We start from the raw sequence: 12,100 nt of genomic DNA, 5'->3' as shown, positions 1-12,100 counted from the left end.
ATTCCTTGAAAAAACTCCACACCTTCGAGAAACGTGCCCTCGAGGTGGGAGTTTTTCGGGGCTGGGTACGAACTGGAACATCTTGGGAGATTCCGGGTGTGGCCTGGCTTCGCCTAAGCTGCTGACCTCTGCCTCTGCCTCTAGCTACCCTTTTTGGTGCTGCACCTGCCTCAACATCCACACTACTTTCCCCGCTTGACATCCCCCCTGTCCAGGTCGGGTCAGTGTCCTCATCATCCACCACTTCCTCTTCCAACTCCTGTCTCATCTCCTCCTCCCGCACAATGCGCCGGTCAACTGGATGCCCTGACGGCAACTGCGTCACATCATCGTCGATGAGGGTGGGTTGCTGGTCATCCACCACCAAATCGAACGGAGATGGAGGAGACTCTAGTGTTTGAGCATCTGGACACAGATGCTCCTCTGTTAGGTTCGTGGAATCGTGACGTGGAGAGGCAGGTTGAGGGACAATGAAAGGAGCGGAGAACAGCTCTGGGGAGCAGGGACAGTTGGGGTTATTGTTCTGTGAAGCTTGGGAATTTTGGGAGGAAGGAGGACAAGACTGTTGGGTAATAGGAGGAGAGGAGGCAGAGTCTGACTGGCTGCTGGACAATGTGCTGTAAGCGTTCTCTGACAGCCATTGCAAGACCTGTTCCTGGTTCTCGGGCCTACTAAGGTTTGTACCCTGCAGTTTAGTTAATGTGGCAAGCAACCCTGGCACTGTGGAGTGGCGCAATGCTTGCTGCCCCACAGGAGTAGGCACGGGACGCCCTGTGGCTTCACTGCTACCTTGCTCCCCAGAACCATTCCCCCGACCTCGCCCACGGCCTCGTCCACGTCCCTTTCCGGGAGCCTTGCGCATTTTGAATTCCCAGTTAGAAATTGGCACTATATACCAGTAGCAAAAATTGTGGGTGCACGTAACCCCAATATATTCTTTGAATTCCCAGTCAGACAATGGCACTATATGGCAGTAGCAAAAATAGCGGGTGTATATAGCCCCAATTCTATTGCTAGGGGACTTGCAGGGTATTTCTGGGGTGAAGGTGGGGGGGCACACCGTTGGAACGGGTATCGGGGGTATATATCGGGTATACGGGAATACACTGACAGTGTATTCCATTCAGGATCCTGGGAAAGCTGGGTTGCGGCGATTGAGCCCGTCAGTGCCACGTTACACTGACAAGCTTCTCCCTGGAATTTAGCTCTTATAAGAGCTGTTGGTTGTCTTCTCCTTCCTATCCTAGCCTGTCCCTGCCTACCCAGAATCTAAGCCCTAGCTAACTGGACGGAAACCTCCGTCCCCGGTGAATTGCAAGCTCAGAATGACGCGAAGCTGAGCGTCGCTGTTCTTTTAAATTAGAGGTCACATGTTTTCGGCAGCCAATGGGTTTTGCCTACTTTTTTCAACGTCACCGGTGTCGTAGTTCCTGTCCCACCTACCCTGCGCTGCTATTGGAGCAAAAAAAGCGCCAGGGAAGGTGGGAGGGGAATCGAGTAATGGCGCACTTTACCACGCGGTGTTCGATTCGATTCGAACATGCCGAACAGCCTAATATCCGATCGAACATGAGTTCGATAGAACACTGTTCGCTCATCTCTATTTTTAACCCATTGATTTCAATGTGTAGTGCCCGTAAGCCGTGAATGGGATCTGTTTTGAGCGCTCACACTCTGACACGTGTGTACGTGTCTGAATGCGCGGCACGTTACTCCGTGGGAACGGAGCCGAAGAATACAAGGAGGAGATATAATGTGAGCCAATGGTCAGCCAGTCAACAAATATCAAATCTAACAAATATGTGTATATTGGAATGATTTTGTTGCAAGGCTCAAATCTTTAGTCATATAAGCAGGGGTAGAGTGACAAATAAAAATTAATCATTTAGTGTATATACTGCTAACATGCCAGTGTTATGAAATGTTATCTTTTTATCAAAATAAATGTCATAAGCAGGTGGCATAGATCCCCCTTACATTCATGAGCGGCACCATCTGTTATAATTCCCTAGAAAGACTTCACTGGCAGAATTACTCATCATTAGTTGGTGTATCAGAAATGTAATTAATTGAAAAACATAAATGTTCTCTGTTCAGCACATATGGCCATATCATATCTATCTATATATCTATACACATATTAGTCATGTGTGCAAACACTAGTTGTTTACCTGTGAGGTGTAGTATATGTGTATCACACTCTTACCTTGTTATACACTGGAAAACAAAATTATAAAACCAACTACTAGGGTTGAGCCGATCTTGAGATTTCAAGATCGATTTTAAAATCCGATTTCTGACCATTTTCCAGCCGATCTTGATCCCAATCTCGATCGAGAAATTTGCTCGATCGCCGATCGGAATCCGATATTTTCCGATCCCGATCCTCAACCCTAGTCAATGCTTCTCTATGGGAAAAGTCACTTGTAGGGTTGAGCCGATCTTGAGATAACCTCCAATCTCAATCCAGCGGGAAAAGATCGGGTCGGAATTCCGATCGCGATCATGAAATTTACTCGATCGCCGATCAGAATCTGATCTTTTCCGATCCCGATCGCTCAACCCTACCAACTACTAATTATATATCAACTATGAAAAGTTTCTAAGCAGCTTTCAAGATCTCTACATGCTGTGGCTATAAATAAATCGGTAGATATCCTTGAGGTGGTATAGAATCATATGACATAAGGAAAATATTTGAAGAATGTATCAATACCTCAGGATATGCCATTAATTTTAGATCTTTGGGGGTACAAAGATCACCCCTGTAGAATACCAGTACTGAGTCAGCGAGGGAGACTGCTCTGACTGTCTCGCTGCTCACTCACTATTCAGACTGTAAGTACTGGAGCCCTGCCCTATGAATTTCAACTCCCAGAACCATCTTCAGATCTAATAGGCCATCAATAACCTCTTTAAAGATATTCTCTAACCATCTTAGTGTTGCCAATGAACGCAACTGTGAATGCAGAAGCTTTTAATGTTCTGCCAAGAAACCCAGTTATGATTTTCTTATTGTAGCCAGATTATCTTCTAGGTGTATAGCGCTTTTGCTTTTCCACATACATACAGTACATGTAACAATCATGGCTGCCTTTATTTGTTGCAATCTGTAAACATCTGCTTTGTGATAGCAAAAAGTAGTGAGTTTTACAAGGATATAGTGTATAGTGGGTCTTTCTTGCAGACTTGTGGATACTCTGTGTGTTGCCATATTGTACATGGCTTCCATTATAATGCTTGTAGTGTAGGCTACCTATATAATACTGCATGTAGCAAAATACATCCTGATTACTAGACCCCACATTGTAGAAAGCAGGTTTTTTTGTTGAAGGTTTTGCTCTGCTTTTTTTTTTTTAACCAAACCTAGGAGTGGCTACCAAAAAATGGGAAATATAAAGGAAGTGCTTACACTTCTCTCTTCTGCTCAATCTATTCCTGCCTTTGGACAAAAAAAATGCAGCAAAATCTGCAACAAAAAAGCAGCTTTTCAGCAACGTGGGGCATCAGCCTTATATGCAATCTATATGAATGTATGAAGAATCTCTGGGTGTTTGCATATAAAATGAGAGAAGCAACGAGGACGAGGAAGGGCCAATTGAAGGCACCTTACCCTTTCACACAGATACATAGTGAAAATAAAATTAGACAGTGCCACCAAATATTGGTTTTTATGTGACTTTTATCTTCAATGAATGTGGTAACAGATTATGTAGTAACTAGAGATGAGCGAACACTGTTCACATCAGCCGATCCGAACAGCACGCTCCCATAGAAATGAATGGAAGCACCTGTGACGCCGGCCGGCCACCGACAAAGTCAGCGTCACAGGTGCTTCCATTCATTTCTATGGGAGCGTGCTGTTCAGATCGGCTGATGCGAACAGTGTTCGCTCATCTCTAGTAGTAACACTTTGTGTTTTCTACTTTAGTATAGTATGATTAAGAACCTAGTATTACATGATGAAAGAGAGAATAAATGTATTGGTGGCATATATACAAATATACATGCATCTTAAAAAGGTTCTTTAGTTTTGAAATCCATTTTCGTATTTGAATTTAATAAGGGGGGTTCTCTGCTCCATGTTACATTCTATTGGCCAGAGTGGAGAGCACATTGCACTGAGAACACATTGACTTGAGTAGACACTGTAAAATCCTCCTCTTAGACTATTATAGCAGCTTCTAATTTTAATACTGACCTGCCAGGCCCTCCATAACCTATCCCCTCATTCCTCTCTGACTTAATGTCCAGATGTACACAATCCCTGATTCTCACAAAACCTGTGAATCTCCTATTCTCTAGAACTTGCTACCTCCATACATGTGACTGTCCCCCACGATTACATCAACCTGAAAACCCATCTCTTCAAGAAAACCTACACTCTGCAATAAACCTGCTCCCACTATAATGGCATCTAAACAGTCACTATCCTCACCTTGCTATTTCCTTCCCTTACACATTGTAAGGTCTTCTCCACCTTAGTACCAATCGGTACCTGTGTTTGTGTTATGTACCTAAAACCATTTTATACATAGATGTTATATGGAAATAATAGTGCTCTAAAATTATTATTATTATTATTATTAGTAGTAGTAGTAGTAATAATTATTTTGAATATCCACAGATCTGTTATAAATTTCAGATAGATATGGGCCTCACCTCTTCCCACAGATTACAGTGGATCACTGGTGTCCCTAGCTGGAGCATTCTTTGGGATCAGTTGATTAACAGACCCTTTAAACAAGTAGGGATTGTGCCGATAACCCAGTTTATGGATATGTAATGACCGGTTCTGGTTTCATGAATATGACAGATTTTTTTCTAAGGCCCAGTTCACGTCTTTGTTCGGGCCTTTCTGTTCCCCAATCCGCATGAATATGCTTTATTATTTTTGATGTGGAAATCGAGCAGAAGCCACACACATTTTAGTCTATGGGGTCCATGAGTTTCCGCTTTTTTATGCGGATAGTTTCCCATTAGGGGGACCCCAAGCAGACTCCCCAAACGGAAACGCAAATGTGAACCAGGCCTTACATTTTCGTTGTCTACTTACGCTCTATCGCTATGATTTTGTTTAATATGCAGTAGATAGGTAGATAGATATAACTTTACCAAGCACTTGCATTATATTGTAAAGACCTTTTTTTTTCTTTTCATCTTGCAGACAACAGATTTAGTGGAAGTTCCTGAAGAAGGGGATAATTCATTTTTATTGGATGTAAGCAGACAACGTAGTGATAGTGGTAAGTTTATGTTTCTGTTCCAATCAGTTTTGCAGTGTTGAATGCTAGCTGTTACTCACCTGGCTTCCAGCTTTAGTATTCAGTATGCAGTACAGCTTAATTATCAGTCTCATAAAGTGATCTGATTTCCCAAGTGATGCCTCAAGCACTTAGTATAAACCTTATTTTATACATCTATGACTTTCAGTTACAGTTTGGCATTTAATATTCACAGTAATTGGAAAGCAGAAAATATATACTGTATATATATAACAATTTGTCTATTATGTTGTGTCAATAAGTTATTAAATGTTTTGTGTTATCACTGCATTCCTGTTACATGTCTTGAAAATAAATATACTAGGAGCAGGGGTGTAATAAGTATCCACAGCAAAACCTTTAATGGGGTCCCACTCTGCCATGACCACCTAAAACAGCAAGTTCAGAGCTTGAAAAGTGTACATTATTTTATTCTCTTTTACACAGGGGTAATGCACACAGCGAGTCCATAGTATCAGGATAATACACACATTGACAGTACAGGGATAATGCCAACTATGACATTATAACACAGGGATAGTGTAGATACTATGTACAATGTGACATCATAGCATATGAACAAAGTAATTATGATGATGTCATATGTCAGTATTATGAATTTACGAGTGAGTTGAACTTAGCTTTCCACATCCCATTCCATCATCCATAGTTATCACTACTTGAATCCTAAGTCTCAGTTGATATGGGCCCCCTTAGTAGTTGTGCCCCATAGTTGCTACTATGTTTGCTACCCTGGTAGTAACATCTATGACAGGGGGTGAATCAGGACACCTCAATATATATTAATTGCTTGGCCTCCTGAAATATTTGAATGCTCACTCAACCCGTTTCCCATACGTCAGAACATGACTAACAGGCTACTGTGTATGAGGTCCTACACAGCAGCCTGTCAATGTCCATTCAGAGGGGTGGGGTGAGGTAGGGTTTGAGCTCCCCTCATGAATACCGCCAGACCCAAGCTGTGAGCTATTCTTTCAGGGTTAATACCGTACAAGCAAAAAGACACATTTTTATGTTACTACTGTGGTAGTTTGGACTTTCAGCTATGATATACTGTCCTTAAAGGGGTATTCCCACGTCGCATACTTACCCGTCTTCGTTCCTCTAAAATCTTCTGTCTTCCGGCTTTGTCTCGTCATTGGTGGGCGGGGTCACATATGCAAAGCCAAGCGGCGAATTGCCGCCGGCCCTGCGTGCGCGCTCATACACCAGTCTACCCTTCACAATGCGAATACAGACCCGACACCCTGCGGGTCTGTATTAGCATTGTGAAGGCTAGACTGGTGTATGAGCGTGCACGCAGGGCCGGCGGCATCTCGCCGCTTGGCTTTGCATATGTGACCCCAGAGCGGAACAGCATCGCTCCTGCCGCTGCTGTCTTCATGCAGGGCAGAAGCATAGCGATGTGCCGGCGTCTAACAGTCCCCAGCATCCGCCTATTACAGCGGATGCCGGGGAGTTAGATGCTGGCACAGGTGAAGCCAGCAACATCGCTATGTGCCTTCCCTGCATGAAGACAGCAGCGGCAGAAGCGATGCTGTTATTCCGCTCCTCCAACCCCCCACCCCCCCCCCCACCCCGGAATAGCAGCATCGCTTCTGCCGCTGCTGTCTTCATGCAGGGAAGGCACATAGCGATGTTGCTGGCTTCACCTGTCCCCCAAAGGGTAAACTACCCCCCCCTCAAGGCTCGCTCCCGTGTACTTAGCCCCTCCTCCCTCCCCCCTGAGAGCAGGCAGACACATCACTTGACTCAGGTCAGGGCTGTGGCCACAAAAAATTGAATAAAGTAAGATAGTGGCCAAATAGTGGCCAAGTAAGATAGTGGCCAGTTTTGCTGAAGCATTGTATTTAGGAAAAGTCTTACATTCACATTTACAAGCATTATAGATAGGATCCTTGTGACGGGACAACCCCTTTAAAAAAAAATCAATGGTGTAGGTAAAGGAAACATTGCATTAGACTAAAGAAAGTGTCTGTGTCTTTAAATATCTCCCCTGTATTTAATTCTGAGTGATGTTCCTCTGTACTCCATACACAAGCAGATTAGATTGCATTGCAGTCTATGGAGAGGGGCGGTGGAGGAGAATAGGAGGACATCTTCTTTGCAGAACCCTCCTCTTCTTCCCCTCGCTCCTCCGTAGAATTCTATTGTATACATTTGGTCAGTGGCAGAAGGAGGCAAATATGTAAAGACACAGGCAATATTATTATTTAATTAACTAAATTACAAAGTTTGATATTTTCAGCTGCTCTGTTGGTTTTAAGAAAAAATAGATAAAAGTTTACTTACACTAAAAGGGAATCTATTCAGCTTCGAACCTAATTTTCATGTAATTGAGCATATTATTCATATGTAAGCAAAGGGAAATCTAGAATGAGTCGAAGGCCCAGACATGATCCCAAAACACGTTTTTTCTCCTTTCTCTTTTTAATATATTCCTTATATATAAATATGTCCAAACTCAACTGATCTACAATAGGTTAAGCATTTCAATGTGTCTTGAAACCAATTCAACACAATATCACAACATTCTAACAAAAGTTTTGAAATGTTGCAAATTACCTCCCCCCACTGGGTAGTCACAAATAGAATCAAATTAGCATGCTAGTTAGCATGTTATTTAGTGATAACTTGTCATAAACCATCTTATATTTAGAAAAGCTGCTTAACATGTAATACACCTAACTGAACATGCTTGACCAAGAGAGCAGATAAGAAGGGACTCATTTCTAAGTTATGGCCTCTTAGACCACTGTGTATATCAGATCATTTTAGTATGCTTTCTCTTTACATGCCTCAGAAGGATGTTGCACTTGGCAAGCAGGTTATGTTAATGATTTTTCCATTCACAAGTTTCACATAAGGATCTAAGATCTACTTACTCTTGTGTCAGTATGAGTCTTGTTTGCCAGGAAAAGTTCTTATTTCCATTACAAAAACAGTCTGTCACCTTAATGCTAAATTTGGCAGTTTGGCAAGTTAGCGTGCCAAACTAAAGTGACTAAAGAAGTAAGATACTGACTGGTCACTTAACTATGGTGCACTTTATTACTGTCACCTGTTTTTTTTTCTCTAAGACAAAGTATGAAAAGGCTTTGAAAATCTGCTGACAGAGCTAGGTAGCCACCCTGGAGAGATTTTTAAACATACATTGGTGTATGCACCACAATTGCAAAGTATGAGATTGTAAGTCAGGTTGGTAGGTCCTGGAGGAGCACTGAGGGCTGTCCTACGTAAATATCTGCTCTCTGTAACTTGGCTGTTATAGCTTTCATTCAGCAGTGAGCCTAGAAGGGCCGATTCTAGCTTTTCTCCTGCCTGAGGTGTAAATTGAAATTGTGCTCTCCCCAAACCCCAAAGATAGAAAATTAGGCTTGAGTACCACTCTACATGCAACCACTCTCCACTGAAGCCGTATGACTGAGATATTACACTGAGCTCCGGAATATACACAGAGACAGAAAGAAGCTGGGGACATACATGACTTTGGATATGGGATGTCCCTCACTCCTTCCTAAAACCACCCAAACTACGGTAAATAATGACTTTGGAATAAATGCACAAAAAACTTTATTTTGGGTGTCAAAATGGCCACAGCTTTATTAAACTCACAGAAGTAAAATAATGACAGAAGGAGTCAGGTGAAGTGCTAGACCATTGGGATTCACAAATACTGTGAGATCCCCAGCTGTCTGACTTACAGCACCCGGCCAGTCAGCAATAAATAAATAAAGGGGGGCGGCACGCTCCGGCTTGCAATTCTAGCAGAGCCAGTACACTTTAAGGGCACCAACGACCCTGTGCTTAACCACTGTGCCTGCCCCTGGATGACGTTACTATTACGACATCCTTCAGGCTAGCCATTTCTAAAGCTCAGCCTGTTCACCACCATGAGGTTTAACCTCCTCTATTAGTTAAACTAAGTCCACAATAACTTGCCTGCAACTTCCACCTGACTCCTCAACCGCAAACGTAAAGCTGTGACAGTTTATCAATGGACCATGTGACACGTAATACTTTATTACATACGACTGACTAAATAATGGCAAACCCCCGACTTACAAAGAGTCATCCTAAAGCACTCAGGAGAGGAAAAAACCCCTGTGGAGGAAACCTCTAGGGAACCATGGCTGGAGGACTGCCCTTTCCTTGGGCTTAGAAGGATAATGCCCAACAATAACTCATCAAAGTCATCTCATAATTGAATATATAGAGCCAAATACACAATTACAGTAACAAAGCAATGATACAATAATACATTACATAGGAAAATGTGAAAAAATAAAATAAAAAACAAGTGTAACATAGTGATGAAAAGAGGGCGGGCGGGAAATGCTTCATCCAGGTCTTGTGATGAGAAAGAGGATGAAGATGGGTGAGACAGGAAGTGACATATATTCCTAACTCCTCCCTCCCTACAGTAACACACTAAGCACCATATACTAAAGCAGAATACACACAGATATACACTCCTAAAGCAGAACATACACAGATATATACTCCTAAAGCAGAATATACACAGATATATACTCCTAAAGCAGAACATACAGATATATACCCTTAAAGCAGAATATACACAGATATATACTCCTAAAGCAGAACATACACAGATATATACTCCTAAAGCTGAATATACACTGATATATACTCCTAAAGCTGAATATACACTGATATATTCTTAAAGCTGACCCAGTCTGTATAAATATACACAACTGCTGCACGAAAGAAGAAACTGCAGGAGTTATTGGTTCCCCCATCCCAAAGTCATGTCCCCCTTTGCTGATGGCTCTGGGGGTGTCTTAGCTTAAAAGGGTTGTGCAGGAATTGGATAAACTTTGGGGGAGTCTGAGCCAGTAGAACATAAAAAAAAAACATACCGGTTCCCAGCACTCCGGTATCTGCTAGCACTCCCTGGAAGCTCTGACACTACTGATTGCTTTCAGTGGTCATGTGGGGTGCAGGTCTTCTGGGGACAGAGGCGTGGTGTGCAACCAAATAGTCTGTAGTGGACATTAGAGCACCTGAGGCAGATGAATATGTCTGGATGCATAATGATGCCGACATAACCCACGTGTGTTCTGAGGCCCAAACACAGATATCAGGGGTTTCTGACTTCATGCATGAAATCTCTGAGACCTGAAGAGGTCCAAACTCCAGCACTTGAGTCCAGTGAAGGTGAGTAACACTGTTTGTGGGCCACCGCTCATTCAACTCTGGGATCTCAAAAGATCCTACAGTATAATAATAGCAGTTCCATTTCAGACTTATTTGGTCGAAACAAAATAACTTGATGAACTTTGCATGATGAATCGCGTGAGGATTGTCCAACAAATACTGTCAGTGCTGCCCCATCAGTAATCTGCCATCTGAGGTCAGATACTCATCTCACCTCATTGTAGATGTGGTCCTGGAGGTGAGGGATTGTGCAGCTCCATGCCTTTGTAAAAGGAGGAACAGGAGGAGCACTGCTAGAGCCCTGCAAAATGACCTCCAGCAGGCCACAAATGTGCATGTGTCTGCACAAACGGTTAGAAACCGACTCCATGAGGATGGTATGAGGGCCCGACGTCCACTGATGGTGGCTGTGCTCACAGCCCAACATCATGCAGGATGCTTGGCATTTACCACAGAACACCAGGATTGGCAATTTCGCCACTGGCACCCTGTGCTCTTCACAGATGAAAGCAGGTTCACCCTGAGCACATGTGACAGACGTGACAGAGTCTGGAGATGCTGTGGAGATCGATCTGCTGCCTGCAACATCCTTCAGCATGACCGGTTTGGCAGTGGGTCAGTAATGGTGTGGGGTGGCATTTCTATGGAGGGCCGCCCAGCTCTCCATTTGCTCGCCAAAGGTAGCCTGACTGCCATTAAGTACCGAGATGAGCTCCTCAGACCCCTTGTGAGACCATATGCTGGTACCGTTGGCCTTGAGTTCCTCCTAATGCAGGACAATGCCAGACCTCATGTGGCTGGAGTGTGTCAGCAGTTCCTGCAAGATGAAGGCATTGAAGCTATGGACTGGCCCACCCGTTCCCCAGACCTGAATCCGATTGAGCACATCTGGGACATCATGTCTCGCTCCATCCACCAACGTTACGTTGCACCACAGACTGTCCAGGAGTTTGCAGATGTCTTAGTCCAGGTCTGGGAGAAGATCCCTCAGGAGACCATCAGCAACCTCATCAAGAGCATGCCTAGGTGTTGTAGGGAGGTCATACGGGCATGTGGGGCCACACACACTACTGAGCCTCATTTTGACATGTTTTAAGGACATTACATCAAAGTTGGATCAGCCTGTAGTGTGTTTTTCCACTTTAATTTTGAGGGTGACTCCAAATCCAGGCCTCAATTGATTAATAAATTTGATTTCCATTGATGATTTTTGTGTGATTTTGTTATCATCACATTCAAATTTGTACAGAACAAAGTATTCAATGAAAATATTTCACTTTTTCGGATCTAGGATGTGTTATTTGAGTGTTCCCTTTATTTTTTTTGAGCAGTGTATATTATTACACAGGTGGCAAATGGTTTGTCGAGTCATCATTCCTACCTCTAAGTCTTCTTCTTTACTAAAACAGGCAGGGCCTCCTCAGGGCTGTACAGATGATACTGATGTCATTGGACTCCCTTTGTGGACTCCCACTTTTAGTCCATCATTGCCTTAATGACTTAGTTGCATAGTCTTGATAGATTTGAGATAGGAGCAGGAGCATGACAAAAATTGCTACTTTCTTAAACTCCAAACTACTCTGTTTGCTGTAGTGTTCAAACTTCGTTTCCAACATGGTGCACTTTATTTCCCATAA

The 12,100-nt window shown here is 43.2% G+C and overlaps 1 protein-coding gene across 1 annotated transcript in view; it reads left to right on the top strand.

Moving 5' to 3' along the window:
* Nucleotides 1-12,100, top strand: part of STAC (SH3 and cysteine rich domain) — a 181,295-nt gene that overhangs the window by 135,805 nt on the left and 33,390 nt on the right. The window contains exon 6 of the mRNA XM_075271149.1: nucleotides 5,168-5,246. Within this exon, the coding sequence (XP_075127250.1) occupies nucleotides 5,168-5,246 (79 nt within the window). The remainder of the gene's footprint in view (nucleotides 1-5,167; nucleotides 5,247-12,100) is intronic.

This window comes from Leptodactylus fuscus, chromosome 4 (assembly GCF_031893055.1).
Source record: "Leptodactylus fuscus isolate aLepFus1 chromosome 4, aLepFus1.hap2, whole genome shotgun sequence".
Classification (NCBI taxonomy): Eukaryota; Metazoa; Chordata; class Amphibia; order Anura; family Leptodactylidae; genus Leptodactylus; species Leptodactylus fuscus.
The sequence above is the reverse complement of the archived record's forward strand: the minus strand, read 5'-3'. Positions and strand labels throughout refer to the sequence as shown.